The sequence below is a fragment of the Aegilops tauschii genome, chromosome 2 (genome assembly GCF_002575655.3).
Source record: "Aegilops tauschii subsp. strangulata cultivar AL8/78 chromosome 2, Aet v6.0, whole genome shotgun sequence".
Taxonomy (NCBI): Eukaryota; Viridiplantae; Streptophyta; class Magnoliopsida; order Poales; family Poaceae; genus Aegilops; species Aegilops tauschii.
The window spans coordinates 30,390,856-30,414,193 of record NC_053036.3 but is presented as its reverse complement, the minus strand read 5'-3'; the positions used below and the strand labels follow the sequence as shown (position 1 = coordinate 30,414,193).

At 45.1% G+C, this 23,338-nt stretch overlaps 2 protein-coding genes across 2 annotated transcripts; one reads left to right on the top strand and one right to left on the bottom strand.

Annotated features, from left to right (window-relative positions):
* Positions 1–9,712: 9,712 nt before the first annotated feature.
* LOC109745027 (protein FAR1-RELATED SEQUENCE 5-like) lies at positions 9,713–10,915 on the top strand. The gene has a single exon (XM_020304165.1). The coding sequence runs from the start codon at positions 9,713–9,715 to the stop codon at positions 10,913–10,915; it is 1,203 nt and encodes a 400-aa protein (XP_020159754.1).
* Positions 10,916–20,979: 10,064 nt separating this feature from the next.
* LOC141040671 (uncharacterized) lies at positions 20,980–22,884 on the bottom strand. The gene is made up of 3 exons (XM_073506788.1): positions 22,704–22,884; positions 21,823–22,562; positions 20,980–21,339 (listed from the first exon to the last, which is right to left on the bottom strand). Exons 1-3 carry the CDS (start codon positions 22,882–22,884, stop codon positions 20,980–20,982), a joined length of 1,281 nt encoding a protein of 426 aa, XP_073362889.1.
* Positions 22,885–23,338: the final 454 nt, after the last annotated feature.

Genomic DNA, 23,338 nt, shown 5'->3' with positions numbered 1-23,338 from the left:
AGAGAGGCACGTTCTACGTGGATAAGAGGCACGACAGTGCCTCTGTGACCCAGATTACTGGAGGTGAGTCATTTAGCTCCTTCGTCAGATGCTTACGAATCGATAGTGTTTTTCCTCTATGTTCCAATTGTTTCTTTTATTATGTCTACTCGAAGTGAGTGGTGTTCTAGTGCAAGGAAGTGATGTCTTGAATATCATGTTTAGAACTTTTGGAAAAAATACGATTCTTATTTGTAAATGTTTGCTGTTCAGGAATTTAAGACTTGACCATTTGAACACACAGCTGCGTTTAACGGGATCCATAGCAGATATCTTGGACGGACACAAAAATAGCTGAAACATTGTTGTGATTACATATGAGTCGATATGGCTGAAACAATGTTCGGATGGCTCCAGCTAAATGAAGGCACATTTAAGCAGTAGTCATCTTCTTCCAACTCTTCTTCTTTCGCGCCGGATATTGTGTTTGACGAGGACGATGCTCAGTGCCTCAAATACATGGCATGTGTTGTAGTTGGATGTTATCATTTTGAAAGTTAGTTGTTCTCTCATCGGTATCACATGGATCTGCAAACACATAACTGTGCAAACTAATAAAATTTATTGTAAAACTTAATGTTCAGCTGGCTTGGATGAACATATGTTGATGTGTTGTCAATGAGAGTGAACTTACATTATTGATAAAAAATGAATTATTATTCAAATTAATGAGCGGCATCAAATGCATGGTGTAAATAGCATTGTCATCCCTGAAAATTGAGAGCATTAATGTCTGTGAATAGAAGGTGAACAGTAGATATGGGATGTGTAGTTGAACAAAAAGATGCATGGTTTAAATGAGGCAGAGCTACAGTCAAAAGAAACTTACTCTCTGTCTGAGTTACATACACTCTGCACAGGTTTGACATGAAAGGAGGCTATGGTGTGAGGATAGTTGCTGTAAGCAGAATGGTAAGCTCTCTTGAAGTTTTCGATGACAATTTCTGAGTGTTCCTTTATACCGTCGCAATTGATATAAGGACATATAATTTCGAAGCGACGCATTGCAAGATTCGCGATGATGAGGTAGATAAAATGTGGATCCTTTCTCACAGGTATTAAGATCTAAAACAATTAACAGGGAATAATATCATTGTAACAAGAAAAACTTGTACAATCAAAGACGAACACTGGGCAGATAGAGTGAGTAGGGTGAACTCACGATGTTACATTTGTTGGGCAGCCTGTACCCAATAGTTTTTTCCACAATGTGTTCCTTGAGTAGTTCTGTGCCTGCTCCTAGAACTTTAAATTTATCCTGCAGAAAATTGAAGCTTTGTCACTCAGTGTGGTAGTAGTAGTAAATGTGGTTTGTTATTATTATTTATGAGAAGCAAGAACTTACAGAAGCGTCAATGTACATTATATGCTTGTGCACAAACGTTGGCGTTGCGTAGAATTGTTCTTTCATCAGCAACGCTGAGTAAGCATCGACCACGAATGAGTTGATATATCTGTATACCTTCATTGACAAACCTAAAGTTTGATGATCGGCCCAACGTCGATCGATGAAGAATATCCTCTTGCTGTCAAAAAAACAAATGAATTTTAAATCATAAGATTTTCTTTTTTTAACATAAGAGGAAATGATTAGTATTCAATTACAATAGTACAAGAATCGAGCCGAAACACTTGAATATGATAGCCTCAGGCAGAATATATTGCATTAGTAAACGAAGGGACCAAAACTTTACTGTAATAGGAACAAAAAATTCATTACCTATCATTTTGCTTGACACCTGGCGTATTGTTGACGATTGTTTCATACACTTCTTTCTCCTCCATTGTAGAGTCTCTTATTTCTAAAAGTTGGCAGTGATCTTGATGGTCATTCCCTTGGTCAGTGAATCGAGTCTGTTCTAGCTCAAAATGATGTTGATGAGGCTGGAAGACATGACCACCGGAGTTCAATTGACCATTACTAAGTTGCAGACAACCCTCATTATAATTGTTGTTTCTTTGGAACATTAGGCGTTGTGGTTGGTGCTGCATGCGCAGTTCTAATGTTCTGACAGTTGGATCATCGGTTGAGCTTGAAGGAATATCTGTTGGAAAATGTTGGAGAGGATGGCTGGAATACTGCATGCTGTTGAACTGTTGTTGCAAGGCACTGTAACTTTGCCCATTAGACTCGCCTCTGTGTGGTTTCTCATTGTTCTGCTCTTGAGGCTGGCGTTGTTGGCACCGTGTAGTGCTGTTATTCTGAGCATCATTGTGTTGGGGGTAGTGGGCATCACGAACAGTGGTTTGTTGCTGGTACTGCTTGTGACTTTTGTCATTCATCGCATATGGTGAGCGCTGGCTGTTGTTTGAACCGCCGTTATTCTGAGCACCAGGATGTCGGTAGAAGTGGTTTTTGATACTAGGAGCTTGTTGGTTGTAGTGTTGGGACAAAGCAGTTGCTGGTAAACTTTGGGACAAGACAGTTTGAGTTAAACCTGTAGAGTATGACGTATCAAAGGCCTGTGTGAGGTGGCTACCGCCTGACATTGATCCTGATCTGTTGGGTATAGGTGGCTCTGGATAGTTAGAAAGGGAAGATCTAGCTGACGAGCTTGAATTCTTGGCCAAGTGTGAGACAATATCAGGTTGGCATTGTTGTGATGCTACTTGGTTATGAAAGGGTTGTTTCTTTTTTTCTTCAATGACTCTGTCAAGTTGTTCATAGATAGATGGGTCAGACCATATTTGATCATCATCAACGAATCCACAATCAAGGAGGCCTCTATGGTTGTCAGCATGTAGAGAATGGTTGTTTGCAGTTTCTGTTAAATTATGCGGAGTCTCCAGTATCCTAACTCTTTTCTTAGGAGGCGTTGTACTCTTGTTACCTGGATCTTCTAACTGCTGTAAGGACCTCTTGTGAGCTGCCATTTGTGGTTCCAGTTCTGGCTGATGTGCGCTTGTGGTAATAGGGACGCTGTCTGTGGGATCAATAGGTGGTTGCTTCGTACATTGTTCATGTTCTTCTGCAATGTTATTGTCTTCTGCATCGACAGATGCTGCAGCAACCAGTGGAGCATCACTAGTGGATGGAATTGCTTTTCCCGTGTCCAGTACTGAGCCAGAACCGCTGGCAGAATCACTGGGGACTTCCACTGTAGGAGCAAAGGAGGAAGTAGCTCTTGTGCGTTCTGTTTCAGCAATGTTCTTCTCGTCACTCAAAGTTGAAACAAGATGGACCTTATCTTCCGGCAGCGAAGAAGAACGTTGTCCAGTGACATTGTTTGATTTTTGTGCAGGTTGGGATACAGAGGCTCTTTGTGTTGGTTGAAGAGTTGTTGTGAGCGCTGTCAGAACGGCTGGACCATGCAGTAGCTGGTGACGTTTTCCCGATGTGATAAACAGGTGCTCCAAGTGTATCTGTTGAGATTGGATCAGTCAGTAATTGTTTGTCAACCGCAGAGTGCGAGGCTGATGTTTCCGTTGCAGTAGGTTTTGTTGTTTCCTCCAAGAGTTTTTCCAGTGGGCTTGTCAAAGAGTTGTGGTCTGCAGATCCTCCAGCAGAATTTTGGGTTTCAATCGGTACAGAACACTCATATGAATTTTCACCTGTCATTATAATTGCCCCGCTCTCCAGCATCTCAGTTGTTGACACAAAGGGCTCATGAACCGGCAAGCCATCAAGGCAGTTGTGCAGATGGTTATGCACTTTGTCCAGATGAATCTTGGCTTGTTCATCAATGTCCTCTTTGTTGTGGTCGATCATGTTCACCTCCAGTAGCAACTTAATCTGGGTTGATGATTTTAGGCGTGAAGATAGATGAATTTGGGACTGTTCTTTGTCGTACGGATTCTGGGATTCTGGGTCAGGGGTATCGCAGCAACCCTTTAAATTTTCCAGGGAGTATGATGTGGCGTGAAGGACACTGGTCGAGCCACTACTGGAAGAACTTTGACTGCTTGTTGTGCTAGAACTTGGAAGCGTAGAACATGTTGAAGGGAGTGATGAAAAAGTTTCTTTTTCATTTGAGTTGTCATGTTGCAAGTTACAATAAATGCCCCGGTCTCTGGTCTTGGTTTCTTTTGCACTAAGATCCCTACCAAGTGAATTTCTGCTTGGCCTGGAATTGAAACAAAAACCATCAGAAATTATTAATACCGAGAATGAAAAGAAGTTATTAATACCGAAAATGAAAAATATCTTGTGAACTACTGTACGTTCTGTCAATAATTGCAGAAAGGGCATGGAATAATGTGCGCAGAAGGACACATGATGTGCTGCGGGAAGCACGGCTAACAAAGTCCATGAATCATGGTGAACACATTCCTTGAAAGAGCACACCCGACGTACCTTACGAAGCATGGTTGATCTACCGCCGTAGGGAAGCAGTGCTATATTTAACACAAAAGCACAGCTAACGTACTATAGGAAGCACTTCTATATTTAACGCAAAGGCACAGCTAACGTACTATAGGAAGCACTGCTAGTTTTAACGCAAAGGCACAGCTAACGTATTATATGAAGCACTTCTAGTTTTAACACAAAAGCACATCTAACGTACTATAGGAGGCACTTGTATATTTAACACAAAGGCACAGTTAACGTACTATAGGAAGCACTTTTATATTTAACACAAAAGCACAGCTAACGTACTATACGAAGCACTTCCATGTTTAACACAAAAGCACAGCTAACGTCCTATTCGAAGCACTTCTATATTTAACACAAAGGCACAACTAACGTCCTGTAGGAAGCACTTCTGGTTTTAACACAAAAGCACAGATAACGTCCTATAGGAAGCACTTCTAGTTTTAACACAGAAGCACAGCTAACGTACTATAGGAAGCACTTATGATTTTAACACAAAAGCACAGCTAACGTCCTATAGGAAGCACTTCTGGTTTTAACACAAAAGCACAGCTAAGGTACTATAGGAGACTGTCTGGATGACCATGAAAGGACAGCTAACGTCCTATATGAAGCACTTCTAGTTTAACACAAAAGCACAGCTAGAGTACTATAGGAAACTGTCTGGATGAACACAATAGGACATGTATCTGTTTCGTAAAAACTTAGGGAACATCATTTCAAACATAAAATCAGGTGCAGAAGCTGGAAATCACTTACGAAACAAAGTTTTTCTTGAGGCAAAAATTCTTCTATGTAGGCTTCTAGTATGGGACTCATTTGGAAAAATGGCGCCTGAAAGCCAGGCGATGGTTGGAAAGGCATGCGCCTAATGTCTTTCAGCTGCCATGTGGAAGGAAACAATTACAGTCAAGTCAAATTAATACATGGCAGCTAAGTCATTATATTGAGTCGAAAACTTCGCCAAAGGAAAATGATGAAAAGTTGACTCACCGTGTGTTTCCCAAAAATTCCGTCCTCTGTTGACAGGCTGTCTATGTTAGCATAATTATTAATGGCCTCTGTGTCCCACATGACAAGTCTTGCAGGAGTGTCAGGTTCCCGGTCCATAATCTTTGTATCCAGGTACTCAAAATAGGTTATCTGCAAGTGGGGAAGAGGTAAAAATTAATCATGTTCTTGTAGCTGCTTGTGGGTATAAAGAAGTGTACAATTTAGTGAACGAACCACTGGAATCAGGAGGCAGCCACACAGGGCGTGTGCGAATCCTTTGTCCTTGAAGGTCTGGAGCGATGTCACCAGTTTCTCTGTGACAGCATTGGACCAATCATATGATGATATGTTACTTGCTGGTCCTTCTAGAGCGGCTAAGTAGTCAGGGCTAACGCAATCATATGTCGTTGGGCATAGAAATACCGCCGTTGCAAACATCACGAAAACCTTTTGAAACACTTCTCCTGTCAGCTCTGGAGTTATGAGATCAGTTAACTCTCTGATGTTTGGAGCGTGCCCAGCACACCGAGTTTCAGACTTAACCTGACATTTGAAAGCTTCTGAGCATTTTCTAGGGATAATCTGCCCGCCCAGTGGAATTCCTAAGATCCGGTGCATGGTGTATGAGTTGATAAGGAATCTGTATCCACTAGGCAGTATGAAACACCTGGAAGGGCAATCAAAATAGCGGACAAGCCAGCGAACGAAACACCTTGGAAGCTCGCGACAGCACAGATCTAGAAGGTATCCAAAACCAATATCTCTGACAAGCTGCTTTTGTGGTTCTGTTAGCTTTTCACAGACAGTAATGAATTTCTGGAAGCTAAGTTTTGTGCTAAACTCTTCTTCGTATTCACCCATTGCAACAGCTCTGTGGACAAAGATAAGAAATGACCTTTAGCAAATGTATTGTTGAACCACATGCTTTTCTGGCAGAAGCTTACATATAAACGCCGAGTCAGCAAAACAGAGACAAATATTTAAGCCGTGATTAAAAATGCAGCTAGAATGAGAGGCATTGATTTCCCAAGAAATTTCAACGACACATGCGAGATGCATGATAAAAAACACCTAGGCAGCAAGCTGCTTCTTTGTCTTGTACTCCTCAACAAGCTTTTTGTGTGCTGCACGTTTTAACTCGATCCTTAGTCTCTCTGTCTCTAGTTGGTCATGAACCATGAAATCTTGGGTGACAATCTCTATGTCATCGATAGACTGAGACTGAGTCTCCGACAGCTGTGGGGTGGAGTCCATCTCATCGAACTCTACATAAGAGGTCATGAGACGTCATCATTACTAGGTCAGCTATGTAAGACAGTTGTTAGCAGTCCATGTGAGACCATCATCAATAGGGTGGTTAGCTAAGACGGATTCTAACTCTGAGTTAGTAACTGCTGTGCAAAAACGGACGTAAGTCCTTTGGATCTCTGCTATAGATTGCGGATCTATAAAAATAATTTTACCTGTGTCCTCATGTTAGGGATCAGGATAGTGAATTTTGACTGCAGTTTCATTGAGCTCTGCAACTAATATAATCTGTGGTCACGAGAGTGCTTAAGTTTTGCATGTCTGGAGATATAACTCAACTTAGCAAAACCACGGCGCAAGCATGCAGTTGGCATGATTAAAGTGAGGTCAGCTGAGTCCTAATTTTAAATCCATAACCCTTCTGCTGTTAAGACGGCGCAACAGTTTGAGCACGGACCAGCTAAAGATAATTGGATCCGGAACCGATATTCAAATCGCGCACCACCTGCTATGTTGCGCACATGCGGTGTGTACGCAGCCCGCGGAATTGCTAGCACCAGTAATTTTTTTGTTCAAACGCTGAATCGGTGGCATAATCATGGTGAGGATGCAATGGATTACCTGAACAGGAGATCCACGGCGAGTGAGATGAAGGAGACCGATAATTTTTCGGTAACGAGCGAACTCTGCGTAGGGATCAGGATTGGCTTTCCTTTGGAGAGCCAGAATATACCTCGCCTGTCGCCACCGATGCTAGATGGAGAGAGATCTGGAACTCATCTGTGGACGGCCCCACAAGTTAGTCAAATACTTGGAGGAACTATTTGAGAGCCCGCATGTCAGTATGAGTTTGAAGTCCACCTACCACATTTTCTCACCCCAAATGGAGGTACTCCTCGTAGGACTCATATAAGGCTGACCCCACAAGTTAGTGAGAGACTTAGAGGAATTAGTAACTGAGAGCCCACTTGTCAGTGTCGTCGACGGTCAAGTGACTTTTGTTAGGTTTCATGGTTATCTTTGTGTTAAGTGTTGCACAAGCAAATTAGCATCAGAGGATCTCACTTTGGTTGAGGTTGTAGTTTAATTAAAAATCAATATATGTATATATTTATATATGTCAATTATATAGAACTAAAAATATATCTCTGTTGCGTTGTAAGTGTAAAAGGTTAGTAAGAAAGATTGAGATCGACTTCGAAAAGTTTCAACACTAATACTGCAGGTTTATAACCTTTATATTTATTTCGTCTCTTTTTCGGGCAGATGTTCAGGAGTGCGTCATCTGGTCAGGACAACAGGGACGGTCGGTCTTTGAACGACATCGGCAAGGATTATGGGAGGCAAGTAATAGTAAGGCAGTTGAACATTAGTGTTTGGTCTTTTATTTCTAGGACGTTTGCTGTCAAGGTGCCACCACTGAGAACACCAAATAGTAGATCATTAACAACAACAAAAATGATTTATATATCCTGGATGATTGCTATAATATCTGTTTATCCTGCGCATCTACTCTGCAGTTGAGTATCAAAAGGTGGAAGAAAAAAAATTACTACAAAACGAGTAGAAGATCAAGGATGCAGATGATGTCAAACACGCACATGCCATGCGGGCTGGAATAATTGGAGTCAAGAGTGAGATACAAGTTCTTGGCAAACGTCCCAACCAGGAGCATGGTGTGCAACAGACACCTGCGAAGAGGAGCATTCTAAGCAGCAGAGACTCCACTAAGCAGATTGTGCAGGTAACGACGAAAACTTGAAACGCTGGTTTTAACATACGTGGAAGTTTTACTCGCACGTGCCTCTAATTATTTTTTGGTTTGAAGACACAGATGCCCACAAAGGCGCAGAGTGGGCGTTGTGACGGCCCAGCGTTTGTAGGCGGTCATAATGAAGAGGTACAGGGTAACAGAATTTCCTTTGATGCAAGCAGAAGGATCATTGGCAACAAAAGCATTGGTGTTCAAGGATTCGGTACGGTTTGCACAAGCAAGAAGAGCCCAACGACAAAATCAAACATAGGAGCAATAAACTCTACCATACAGCAGCACCAGAAAGCAATACAGGTGACAGCATATACGAACGTGCAACAACATTTAAAGCAAATGTATATTTTTTGTGAGCAATTTTTTCTTTGTTTTCCTCTGGTATATTTAAATTGTAGTATCTTCCACACACAGGTGTACGAACAAGGAAGCAAGTATCATGGTAGTCCATGTATCGATGAAAACATAAGGCAAGGTCCTTTGAAAGGATCACCTGTGGCGTTCAACACGAGGGGTCCTTCCAAAGGATCTCCGATGGCATTCAGAATCGTCAGCGAAATCACCAATGCACGGAGGTTGTCGCCAAGATTTGCTGGACAAGAGAGGCATGGGAAAACAAAGGTGACGTCGGAACTATGCTTTTTCAATTCAACACACAAACCGTTTTATGGAAGAACAGGGTAAAGTGCAAAACAGGAGGACGGCTGTATGTGCAGTTGTTCTTTTGTATACGATGTTGTTGTGCCTCTCCGGTTGTATGGTGTAAACAAAAGCACATCCGTGCCTCTTTGTGCAGATGTGTGTGTAGCACGGTCACATTCGTGCTGCTGGGTGTAATGTGAACAGTGCCTCTGGTGTACCGCTTATACTCGGTGAAGAGGCACGGGTCTGGTTTTGGTATACCAGATGAGCCCTGATGAGTCATATAAATCTTTTGTTTAGAAATTAAAAAAAATGCATATGCTGCTCTGGACATCTAATTCTGTTTCGTGCCATGTGTTCAGGATTTGGCGGAGGGGATAACAGATGAGGCAAAGAAATATCATAGTTCTCCATCCATTTCGAAGGAAACGCAACGTTCACAGCAGCAAGTATCGTACAGCGCCAGCACGGATTGCATGGTAGAAGCAGCACAGTCCCTTGGTTGCACGAGTGCCGGAGAAACAGGGAGCAGCATTGCACAATGCAACAGTGGAGAGGCAGACTCATTTATGGATTTGACCGTGCCATGCAGAAACGACGCTGCTGCGTGTGACAAACAATAGAGCAGCAGCAGCTCAGCTATAAGTGGACCTGTGGTTGGCGATGAAACTGATGTCGTCAGAAGTGAATGCGATCAGACGAACGAAGACATGGTAGACAGAATCATCATGGCGCCGCCGACCATTGTAGAGAAAGAAATGGACGACATGTTTAAAGAAGGCATATACCCAACGATTCAGGAGGTCACCGAAGCGGTCGAACCAGAAGGTGGTATGGTATTCGGATCTTTGGATGAGTGCATTTTCTATTTCTGCAGATATGCTAGAAAGGTTGGCTTTGCTGCCAAGCGATCAACGAGCAGAAGATCGACATATGATCAGCAGCTTGACAAGCAGGTGTTTCAGTGCACCAAGGAAGGGCAGAATGAAACAACTGAGAGACATGTTAAGGAGAGAAGGAGCAACTGCTTGATCCGGACAAGCTGCCCAGTCCAAATAACAGCCAAGAGGGATACAGATAGGAGGAAATGGTATCTGAAGAACGTGCGTCTAGAGCACAACCACCAGCTTCACCCATCTGATTGGATGTTGAAGTTCATGAGATGCTATAAGAAGATTACACCTCAGGAGAAATTCTTTATACAAGTGTTGCAGAAGGCGAGGTTAGAACCAAGGAAGGTTATGCAGATTTTTACTGCCATGGGGAAACCGAGGCGAGAAATTATGTTCGACACGATTGACATAAGCAACATTGCATGCCGGGACAGGGCTGGAGAGCGCGGCACTGATATCGCATACACCATGAACCATGTGGAAGAGACAGAGAACAATGTAGTGCGCAGCCTGTTCTGGACAGACTCCTTGTGTAAGATGAATTATGATCTATATGGAGATTTCGTGTCTTTTGACACGACATTCTCTACGAATATATACGGCTTGCCATTTGCACCAATTATAGGTGTCGACAACCATGGGTCGACCGTCTTGTTTGGAGTAGGTCTTTTGAAGGATGAGAAAATAGGGTCATTCAAGTGGCTCCTAAGCACGTTTGTCGAGGCAATGGGAGGTAAAGAGCCGAAATACATAATAACAGACCAGGACCAGGCGATGAAGACTGCAATAGAGGAAGCTCTTCCGAGAACGAGGCACAGGTTCTGCTGGTGGCATATTAGGAAGAACCTGAAGGAAAATAATGCAGCAGTGTTTGCGCAGCACCCAAGGATGTCTGATGATTTATTTCGAATCATCAAAAACTCACTAGATCAAGACGAGTTTGAGCATGCCTGGAAAGAAGCCATTTCTATGCACAAGGCGGAAGGCAACAAACACCTGAACACGCTATGGGAACTCTGAAATTTTTGGGTGCCGGCCTACTTCAAGGACTGCTTCTATCCTTTCTCGTCAACAACCACTCGCGGTGAGAGCATGAATTCAATGTGGAAGAATTACGTCGACCACAAGGACACCATATCCGGGCGAGGAATTTGACAAGTCTGAGTTCAGGGTAGATGTGGATGAGCAAAAAGAAATATACAGTTGCAGCTGCAAGAAAATGAGTAGGGATGGCATTCAGTGCTGCCATGTGCTTAAGGTGATGGACCAAACAGGCATGATCAATCAACTTCCAAAATCCTTTGTCATCCCCAGATGGACCAGGAATCTATCAGAGAGTCTGAAAGTTCTGTCTACAAGTCAAGGTGATAGCATGACCGCACAAGACGATGAAACTATGAGATTCGGCCTCGCTTACGCTGAGTTGTCAGATATCTGTTCAAATGCTTGTAGAAAAGAGAAGGCATACAGTGTGCTTCGTGAGTGTATGGTAGATATGAAAATAAAAGTCATGGCGGCACTTGCCGAGGAACCAGACACATGCATTCTTGCCAAAACTCTCAAGAACCCTCCCATGAGTGGCTCAAAGGGCACGAAAAAAGGAGATCGAATCAAAGCTGGTTCTGAGAAGAAAGGAAAAGGCAACAAAGCTGCATCCAAGTGCGGCCGTTGTAGAGTAAAGGGTCATAGGAAAACAAACTGCCCGGATAACCCAGAAGTCCAGGAGAGGATGAGGATTGAAGAGGAGAAGAAGAAATCGCAGGAGGAGAAGAGGGCAAGGTCAATGAAATGGCCGACAACACCGACAACACCATCGAGGACATCAAACGGCTCAGGACAATGCACTCCAAGCCCAGGAGGAAGACGTCATACGCCAGCAACTCCAACGACCCCACTGACAGCAGGGAGCATTTACCAAAGTCTTGCATCTACGCCAAAATCGAACATCACACAAGCTAGGCACACAGAATGCGTGCAGGGCAGCCCGGGACAAGGCACGGAATCTGCGCAGTCCATTTTCAGAAAGGAAAGGTCTGAGTGGAGACTTTTTGGTACCGGAGAACAGTACGAATAGAAAAATTAAAAGGCAATAATGCAGCTTAAACAGGACTTAAGCAAAAAACAGTGACGACCACAATCTTTCGCTTTGTTTTTATGTATGAATATTAATTTTACAGGTAAATAGGTTGAATAGGTACGCAGAAAGGTGGGGTTGCAGAAGGGTCGAGAAGGAAGAATGGATCGCTGAACATTCAAAAACAAGGCCGCACGTGGAGCGATGAAATAGCAAGCAATTGGTGGGGAGGGCGGGCGGGTGTCGATTGTTTATTTTCTTGTGCTGTGGTTATAAGAACGGCTTGTAAGTTAATTTGCTGCAGAAACAAAACAAATTTAAATAAGAACGCCTTTTGCTTCTTTATGTATTTTTTACTCGGCGGAGAAAAATATCAGAGGCACAGGTTTCCTTGTTATTTTCCGCAGCCGCGTCGGTTTCTGAACGTGGATGTTGTAAGCATACAAGCATGCTTCTCTGCTGCGTGACAGAGAGATAAAAATAACCTAAGGGCACAGGCAGCCACGGCCATGCCACCGGTGAGTGTTCAACCGTGACTCTCACGGTTGCATGGTCACGCCCGCCGTTATGGAACGAAAACATTTTTAAGCACAGAATCTGGGTCGTGCTTCTGGGGCTGCATAACCGTGGCTTTCGTGGTAACGGTGCCTCGCCTGTTCTTACGCATGTTCTTCTATTATGAATGCATGTCTGTAAGTAATTTAAATAACCGTGCTTGCGATGCGTGTCCAACCGTGCCTCATGTGCCTTCACGCTGTGCTTCTGTCATGCAAAGATTTCAAACAGAACGGGTCACGGTTGTGTTTGTTTTTCTGTTTCACAAATGGATATAGGGCCTGGCAGTAGGTTCACGGTGTTTGCTGTGAGAGAATCACGTCTTTACATGCTACTAAAGCACGTGGAATCACGGTCGTGCATGTGTGGCATGTAGAACAGTGTGTCTCGTTCCTGAAAAGCTGTGCTTCTGCCATCACTTCACTTACTTGGTTTTGTCCGCGTTTTAGCAGAATCATCTGCAAAGCAGAGGCAGGGCCTTGAATCTTCTACTGACTTAATTGTCAACGTGCCCGTGGAAAAAATTTCCGCTTGCAGAGGGAAGATGACTGTACAACCGTGCTTCCTGCGTCGAACAGATTCACAAAGACAGGCACGCTTTGTGAATGTGTGCGGTAAATAATTAAATCATGGAGGGGCACGCCCGTGCCTGGTCTGCAAGTACAACAGTGCATCTCGTACCATCAAAGCCGTGGCTCTATTTGGTGCTTCAAGCAACCACCTAGCATTGACTTGTTACTACTTTTGAGTTTTCCGTGACCCAGTCGATCTGTCATGATCAGGACTTCTAGTTACTGTGTGTGTTCTACTATAAGTTTGAGTCTAATGTTGTATGCATGTTGTTAAGTTCTATTATTAGTTAATACCACTTTTTATGCATCTCTCTATATGTGTGCGCATGTATAATCTGATTCATTTCTGATGATGTTAATTAATATGCCTCCTCGTGCCTCTTGTATCTGTAAGACTGTGCGTTTGTTATCACTGCACGGCACTTCCTCTGTGTATGTCTGTTACCCTGTGGTGAACGTTTGGGTGGAAACATGCTGCACATAGCCTAGAACATAGCGTCCTATAGAACCACGACAGTGCTGTTTCTGCAAATCGAGACGTGCTTGTGCTTTGTTTAAAAGTGTGCCCGTGCTTCATTGTGAAACAATGAAATACAGATAGCCACGAACGTCCACGCCTTTTATATCGAAATAATATACGTAACATCAAGAAAGATGTGTGGCACAACTCAATAGGGAACCGTGTCCGTAGGGAGTTCACGTCCGTGCTTTTAAATACAAGGAAATAAGATTTTAAAAACAGCGTCCCTCACATAGGCCATTGCGTGCCTCTGTGGGCTAAACGCCCGTGCGTCTCCGTCTGATAGAGTCACAGGCTAGCATGACTATGTAATACCACCGACCATGCCTTTGAGCGCTTCATGCTCGTGCCTGTGACCCGAAACACTTAAACAAAGAAAGGCAGGAATGTCCACGCCTTCATGTGTGCACAAGACATGACTCTAGTTGGTACAAACAACCTTGGCTGCAGAGACTTCACGCCCGTGCTTTTCAAAACAGCGCCTCTCGAATTGGCCATTACGTTAATGTTCACATCTGTACCTATAAACGTGACCCAGGAAACCAAAACACGTTTGTTATCAAAGTTACTGACTACGAGGTGACGCAAGACAAAATAAGAAACTTTTTAGTCCACTGCTTAATTGCTTCAGATACAGCGATCAGGGTCGCTGGGCGCGAAGTTCCTTGACCTCTTTTATCATAACGTATGTCTCTAGTGTGAGATTGTCGTACTCAAGTTTGAGCTTCGCCTTCGTCTTCTCATCCAGAAGATCATACAACCTCGTGGATATCTCCACGATCTTCAAGAGGTGAGCTTCCGTAGCCTCCCACCGGTTCTTCACCTGGACAAAAGAGAAGGTGTCAGATTGATGGCAGGACGCACTATCATCAACTTAGGATGAAGTTCACCACAATGATCCACGTTTCACAACTAATCCGGGTAGCCGAAAGAAAGAAAAAACGAATGAAACGGAAGCAGAGTGAACTTACAGATGAGGAAGCCTGGCCAGACGAGATTTCCTCCTGCGTCAGGACACGGCTCTCTGGAGTAGTGTCAACCTGCACAGCCATGGTAGAGAGTGTCAGGGTAGAGAACAGCAAGAGGAGTGGATGGCCTGGAGGCGGATAAAAGGATGAAGGGGATGTGGCTAGGGTTTCGAGATTCCGTCTGGCTTATTCACGTTTCACAACTAAATCAAGTAGCCGAAAGAAAGAAAAAAGGAAAGAAGCGGGAGCAGAGTGAACTTACAGATGAGGAACCCTCGCCATCCTTGATCCCCTCCAGTGTCTGGGCACGGGGTTCTGCAGTAGTGTCCTCCTGCGCAGCCATGGCGGAGAGGGTCAGGATGGAGAGCAGCAAGAGGAATGGATAGCCTGGCGGCGGGCAGAGGGGGGAAGAGGGTGTGGCTAGGGTTTCGAGACACCGTCCTGCTTAAATAGCCGGAGCCTGGCCTCGGTCTACGAGCCAGAGCGGCGTCACTGGAGGAGACGCCCGTCGGACCCTTGGGTTTCTGGAGCGGTGCCACGTGGCGTTCACACCCGGATGCGAGGAGACACCCGTCGAAACATTGGGTTTCCACAATTAATGCACGAACGTGACTCCACGTAAAACACAAGCATGCCTCCCTGAGCATCTTGACCATGCCACTCCTGGTGATAGATCAACGGATGCATTTGGAGCACAAAGAGACACGAAGGTGACCTCTGACCTGAAACACTGACACACTTGACGGTTCGTGCATTTGAGTTAAAATCTCACAACGAAAACAATTGTAATACGGACAGTCGCCCGATTCTATTAGGTTTTCGTAATAATCGCACAATCGTGACTCCGGGTAAGAATAAACCATGCCTCTCCACCGACTCATTCTGAATACAATTAGAAAACCTCTGTGCGTGACTCTATGTAATTAGAAAACCTTTGAGGGTTATGCCCGTGCTTGTGACCCTTGACACTGAAACACAGATAACCACGAACGTCGACGTCTTTATCAAGAAAGAAGCGTGACGCAACTCGGTACTGAACCGTGTCTGTATGGACTTCACGTCTATGCTTTTAAATACAAGGAAATGAGCTTTTAAAATCAGCTTCATATAGACAATTCCGTGCCTCACATAGTAAACGCCCGTGGCTGTGCGTAAGACAAAGGTTCAGTTCCGTGGGCTAGACGGCAGTGCATCTCCGTCTGGTCGAGTCTCACAGGCGAGCATGACTCTATGTAATACCATCGACCATGCGCAATAAAGCATGATTGTGACCCTGCCTAATACTAAAGTATGCGTCCATGGGCTTCTCGTCCGTGCCTCTCCGTCTGAACGAGTCGTCTGAATCATTCGGAACACAAACACAAGCGAACATGACTCTATATAATACCACACGATGCCTTTGTGGATTTGACGCCTGTGCCTGTGACCCTAATGACTGAAACACAGAGAGTCACAAACGTACATAACTGTGGCTGCAGGAGTGCTAGCCCATGCCTTCGTGGTTGTCACGTGCGTGCCTCTCTTTCCTACCGAGTCCGTGCCTCAGTGCCGTAAATAATTAAAGCACTCAGGGGCACGCCTGTGCCTGGTCTGCGTGTGCAATAGTGCATTTCGTACCTTGAAAGCCGTGGTTCTATTTAATGTTTCAAGCACCCATCTACCATTGACTTGCTACGAGTAGTACTTAACCCGGGCCCTCCTGTCAAAAAGAAAAAAAGAAGAAGTAATTAATCTGGACCCCTCCGCTCCCCGTCGTGGGTATTTAAGTCGTTTCGTGGATTGACATGCTGCAATCCATTTCTCCAGATCCACCTCAGTGAGCACTGGTCGTGGGCGGCGCCACCCGAGCAACGGAGGTGGAGATGGAAAGCGCTGCTCGTAGCATCAAGAGGTCGAGAGTGGCGCCACCCGCGACGCCGCCTTCTGGAGGTGTGCTGGTCGTCGGAGGGGATGGAAGCGGCGACCATGCTCCCTCTCGATCCGAGGAGGAAGCAAAGGGATGTTGTGCGGACCGCATCAGCGATCTCGCCGACGGCGTCCTAGGTGAGATCATCTCTCGTCTTCCCATCAAGGATGGCATCCATACTCGAATCCTCGCATGTCGCTGGCGTCCTTTGTGGCCCATCGCTCCTTTGAATCTCGACTGCCGCGAGATCTCTGTCTCTTGTCTTTTTAACGATGGAGAAAAAGTTCATATCGAGACCATATCTCATCTGTCCGCCTTCACCAAGGAGCGCGTTCGCAAATGCTATTCCGGAACGCGGCTCTGTCGAAATCCTGTTGTCAGTCTTCCAGAATCCATTCTGTCCGGCCATGCTGGCTCGGTTAGCCACATCTCTATTCCGGCGTGCTATCTACAGTGCAGGCCCTCCATCGTTGATGCCTGGCTCCGATCCTGGAAGTTGAACAATATCCAGGTTCTTGAGTTCTACTACCTCTTCCCAGAATTTCTGACGCAAGAGGTAACTCTATTAGATCTATGCACTTCAACTACGCCCTCGGCACCGGAGTCCGTGTTTCGGTTTTCCTCCTCTCTCCACACCCTCGGCTTTGCTCTTTGCCAAATATCAGACAATTACATAGGGACGCTTAAGCTACCACTGGTGAAAAGACTCTCGCTTGTGGAGGTTGATATATCAGACGCCTCGCTGCAAAGCATAATCCACTCTAGTTGCCCTGCACTTGAGTCTCTCCTGCTTGTTTGCAATAGAGGAGGTCGTCGCGTCACAATAAACTCGTCTAACCTTGTAAGCCTTGGCATTTGTTGTCCACACGAAGAACTCATTATTGAGGATGCCCCTTCGGTTCGACGGTTGATTGTTGATTGTCTGGTTGATGACTGTTCGATAATCGTTGTCTCTGCACCTAAACTGGAGATGTTGGGTGAATTCGTGTTTGTGTCTCCCTCGACGTGTCTTGAGGTACTGACTTTCGTTCATACTGGAACAGAGCTGTACTTGTTCCGATGTTTGTTCTATTAATTTGATGGTCTATGCTCTATTCTTCATGCAGAGTCAGGACTTGGAGGTAACCGATGTCTCTGCGTCTGAACCGTATCCATGTCGTCTGACGTGTCTTGAGGTATTGAGTTTTTACGATACTTCCAGCTTAACTTTATTTGTGAGGAAACAAGTTTTATTTCATCCAACCTTTATGCTATTAGTTTTGTGATCAATCTTTTGTTAATTTTCATCAAGGGTTTGAAGGCAGTCAGTCTAACAACAATGCGTCAATCTGTCAAGACCTTGCTTATCTACATGATTATAAGGTGGACACCGTCGTTCAATTGCTGCAGTGCTTTCCAAAACTGGAGAACTTGTTTGTCGAGGTGATGATCTTCAGAAATGTGCATACTGTAGTACTCGTTCCATTTCAAAATTCTTGTCTTAATTTTGACTGGAATTGATGCACCCATATCTACACATGATTAATGTTTGGATACATCCATATATAGACAAGTCTATGTCTAACTTCTTGTTACAGAGGTTGTAGAACTGATTGTTTCATTTTGTTTTTTATGGTCTGTATCTTTTTTTATAGACGCTAAGTATTTTCAACCTATCATTTATATTTTAGGGATCGTTGATTTGCCACGGTGAAAAAAAAAACAAATGGCGTCTTAAGCACCGGCAGTTCCTCAAACATCACGACGTTTGTCTGAGGACAGTATCGCTGGGAGATTATATTCGCTCCGGGAGTTACACTGAATTTGCGACGTTCTTTGTTCTTAGTGCAAAGGATCTGGAGACCATCACCATTAAGTTTACCTCCCCTCCCTTAGAGTTCACGGGAGTATTTTACGAAAAGCAACAAAGGGTTCTGGAGTGGCATAGAAGGGCTTCTAAACGTGCACGTCTTAGATTATCGTCAAGTTGCAGCCACGCGCGTCCGCTTTTAAGGAAGAGGAGTGTTGAGTACCTGGATTTGACGGTTCCGTTCACATGTGGATGCTGAAATCAGGCCTTGTGTTAGTTGTCCAGGTGTATGGAGTTATTTGTTGTTGCGTTCTTTTGAGCTAGGGTTTTATGTAAACTTTATCAGACAACCGTTGTAGTCTTTGCACCGTGTGTAGGTTGTCTGTTTTTGTGTTGCGTGCAGTCATGAAGGAAATGTGTGGTTTTGCGGCTTTGTACGGGCCGAAGGACCATAAAATGTTGTGGCACCAAGGTTAAGAGACATAAAGTAGATTTAATTTTTCAGTGGAGAGATGTGCGATGTATGTGTAACCGTGCTGTGTTGTATGTACGACGGTGCCTGTCTTATATATGTACCTGTCATGCACACAATGCATGCACAACCGTGCCTGTGTTGCAGGTAGAGCGGTGATTCTCGGATGTACCTGCCAAACACACTGAGGAGCTGCAGTTGAGCCTTGCACTGATGGAGCTGCATTTGAGCCGATGCACTGTTTCTGTTCCTCGTACTGTGGTTATAAAAAACGGCTTGTAAGTTTATTTGGTGCAGTTGTAGAAACAAAGCAAATGTAAGCAGAACAGATTTTGCTTGTTTAGGTATTTTTATTACTCAGCTGGGAAAATATTATAAGGGCGATAGGTTTGTTTGTAAATGTTTGCAGCCCTTTCTTTATGAAGTTGGATGGTGTAACAATACAACCATGCCTCTCTGCTGCGACACAGGAGAGATGAAAAGAGCTGAAAGCATAGACAGCCACCACAACGGTCAACCAAACCTGTTTTGCGGGACGTTACGTAGTGCCTCCGGTGACCGCACAACCGAGTTTCTACTCAACAGGCCACACCGAAATGCGTCTCGAGGATTCTAGCCGTGACACTGCAGACTCACAACCATGCTTTTGACCTTGTCCTGGCATCGTGATGTTCGTTCTCTGCTTGAATAACGTGCCTTCCACAGCCACCCTACTGTGCAGGTAGCAAAGGAGCAACGCCAGTTGATAAAGTGCTTTTTCTACTACTAAAAGTGTGGCCCTCGTTGCATGACTTCCATGCGTTTGACAGTGGCTCTTTGGTACAGAACCGTGGTTGTAGAGAGTTCTTGCCCGTGCTTTTAAGGATTGTGTCTCTCGGATCGGTCATTCATTGCCTCACAAAGTAAACAGTGAGGGTTCACATCTGCATCCAATTCTGTTATGTTTCTGCAGTAAACGCACGAACATGACTCTGCCTAATACTCAAGTATGCCTCCATGGGCTTCTCATCCGTGCCTCTCCGTCTAAACGAATCGACGGAATCATTCGGAAAACAGACACAAGGGAACATGACTCTATATAATACCACATGATGCCTTTGTGGATTTGACACCCGTGTCTACGACCCTTATCACTGAAATACAGAAAGTCACAAACGCACATAACCGTGGCTGCAGAGACTTCAAGCCTGTTTAGCTAATTAAATGTACGGTTTGCACAATAAACGAATGAACGTGACTCTGCATAATACTAACCTATGCCTCCATGGGCTGCTCGTCCGTGCCTCTCCGTCTGAACGAGTCGACTGAATCATTCGGAACACAAACACAAGTGAACATGACTCTATTTAAGACCACACGATGCCTTTGTGGATTTGACGCCCGTGGCTGTGACCCTAATGACTGAAACACTGAAACACAGAGAGTGCAAGCCCGTGCTTTTAAAAAACGCGCAACAGCGGTGACATCTGCAATTATGTCCCTGCACTGTGCCTAACCGTACCTCATGTGCATAACCGTGCTTGCGATGCGTGTCCAACCGTACTTCATGTGCCTTCACGCAGTGCTTCTGTGATGCAAAGATTTCAAACACAATGGGTCACGGTTGTGTTTGCGTTTCTGTTTCACAAATAGATATAGTGCCTGGCAGTAGGTTCACGGCGTTTCCTGTGAAAGAATTGCGTTTTTACGTGCTACTGAAGCACGTGGAATCACGAGCATGCCTGTGTGGCATGTAGAACAGTGCGTGTCGTATCACTTCACGGCCGTTGTGTGGTTCGTGGCAAACCGTGCGTTTGCCATTGTCGTGCCTGTGTGACAGGTAGAACAGTGCGTCCTGAATTACTTTTCTACGAAGGCATGATCGTCTGTGTGTTTGCTGACAAACCGTGGTTCACTGAATCATTCGGAACACAAACACAAGCACAAGCGAACATGACTCTATATATTACCACACGATGCCTTTGCGGATTTGACGCCCGTGCCTGTGACCCTTATCACTGAAACACAGAAAGTCACAAATGTACATAGCCGTGGCTGCAGAGACTTGAAGCCCGTTTAGCTAATGAAATGTATGGCATGAGCAAAAGACCGTTTAGCCATAGACCGAAATACCAAGTTCGCTGTTGGCAAGGTAACAGATTGAGCAAAAAGGTACAGGCATTGTTTCACCACACCTACGTAAATTCCAAACCGGAAAGTGGCGGCAACATCTCACTCCAGCACTGTTTTCAGCACTTACAAGTGAATGGATCCTTTAAATCCAGGTGCTCAATGCATGCGTGCCTTAGATCCAAGTTCCCGTGGTTGCAACTTGGCGGCAACCTAAGGCAAGCATGTTTAGAAGCCTTTTTGTCCCACTGAAGCACGTCTTGTTGCTGTTTGTAGAATTCTTCCGTGAAGTCTTCCTGAAGAAGAAACTTGATCCTCATAGTCTGCAGCCGTGCTGCGTTGAGAATAGAGAATGTCGCAAATCGAATGCTTTTCTCGCATTGAACATAGCTTTCCAGCGTCAGTGACTTCAAACGAACGTCATGATGGTGCTTGCAAGAACAGTCGTTCGCAAGACTTTCTTCATTAGAGGCTATTTCCTGAATAAACATGAAGATTTAAAATGGTTAAGCTCCATAAAGAGTGATTCTGCTGGGAGAGCAAGTGAAGGAATAATTTTATAACCTCTGTTGTGATAAAAGCTCTTTTTTAGTTTTGTCGTAATACTGGTCCATGACTATATACACCTTTGTCCATTACATACAAATGTAAGTGACGTTTTTTTTTGTTGAATGGAGTTCTACACCATGCATGGTATGTGTTTTACAATTTGTGTGAGAAGCATCACCTCGATATACAAGTTCTCCAAGCTTCGGAAGTGTTCCACCAAGGAAAAGACTGCGTGCAGGTCATAATCCATGCTGATAGACAACATCTTGATAGAATGAACCGCTGTGGATGTGCTGACTGTCGGCAAACACTTCATGTAGAATAAAACATAATATTAGTAGAGTAAAGGTTGAATTGCATGGAACTTGTTTGTACCAATGAATGGAGGTGAAAGTATTGTTGAAAGTTAGCACCTGAATAATTATACGGTCATTTGTGACGCCGGATTCACAAAAAATATTAGATAATTTGCCCATGACCTGCAGTTTAGGTGCAGAGGTGATAACTATCCGCAACTTCTTGCAATCACCATCACAAAGCAACCATTGAAGTGACGAGGCATCTTCTATAACAATTTTCCCATAGTAACCAGATATGCCGATGCTTATAAGGTTAGGTGAGTTTATTCTGATGCGATGGTGCCTTACTGTCCAAACAAGAAGCAGAGACTCGAGTGTAGGAGAAGTAGAGCTGATGATGCTTTGTAATGAGACATCTGATACATCAACATCTACGAGCGAGAGTTTCCTGAGCAGTGGTAGTTTAAGCACCCGTGCATAGTTGTCTGGTAACTTGCAAAGAGCAAAGGCGATGGTTTGGAGAGAGGAGGAAATTTGAGGGTTTAATTCTGGTGGTGATGGCATGAGCGAAGGGCATGAGAATGGCCCTATGTCATGTTGTCTCAAGCATGGTGGGAACAGGTAGTAAAACTCGAGCACCTGGAGATTTTTCAGTCTTGGGGATCGAAGCCAGTCGTCGACTGTGGAGTGCCTGCAGTGGAGGTAGGACGCCGGAATGCAGAGGCGGCGAACTGCACTCTGACGCCCGGAGAGGATGGCCTCTGGAAGGTACGAATCATCATAGGAATTATCTTCACGGACGAGTTCCTCCGGTGTGGCGGAGTTCGCGGTGACCAACTCGAAATGTACTTGATCTAGAGGGTTAAAAAGACGTGGGACAGGGATCTCACAGCAGTCCAGATTCAGAGGAGCGGCGCGCCAAACAGGGCGCCACCGACGTGCGAGGATTTGAGTGCGAACGCCTTCCTTAGTGGACAGACGGGATATGATCTCACCGAGGACACCGTCCGGGAGGTCGCTGATGCGGTCCGGACCAGACTGCTTTTCTTGATCCTCGGATCCAGTAGGCGCACCCTCGCCGCTTCCGGTCGCTACCGCCAAACCACCAGAGGAAGGCGTCGCGGGTGGCGCGAGCCTCGCCCTCTTGGTGCTCGGGGCACCGAAGTTGACCTCCATCTCCGTCTCCAGTGCTGGGATCACGCGGCCTGCGAGCGCCGCTTTATGTGGCGTGGATCTGGACAAACCAAGAAAGAGGGTGTGGCTAGGGTTTTGAGACGCCGTCCGTCCGCCTTAAATAGCCGGAGCCTGGCCTCGGGCGACGAGCCAGACCGGCATCACCGGAGGAGACATCCGTCGGACCATTGGGTTTCCGTAGCGGCGCCACGTGGCGTTCACATCCGAATACGTGGAGACGCCCGTCAGAACGCTGGGTTTCCGCAATCAACGCACGAACGTGGCTCCGCGTAAAACACAAGCATGCCTCCATCGGCATCCCGACAGTGCCTGTCCTGGTAATATAGTCAACGGATGCATTTGGAACACAAAGAGACACCAAGGTGACTCTGGATAATTACACGTCATGCGTTTGTGACTTTGACAACCGTGCCTGTGACCTGAAACACTAACACAC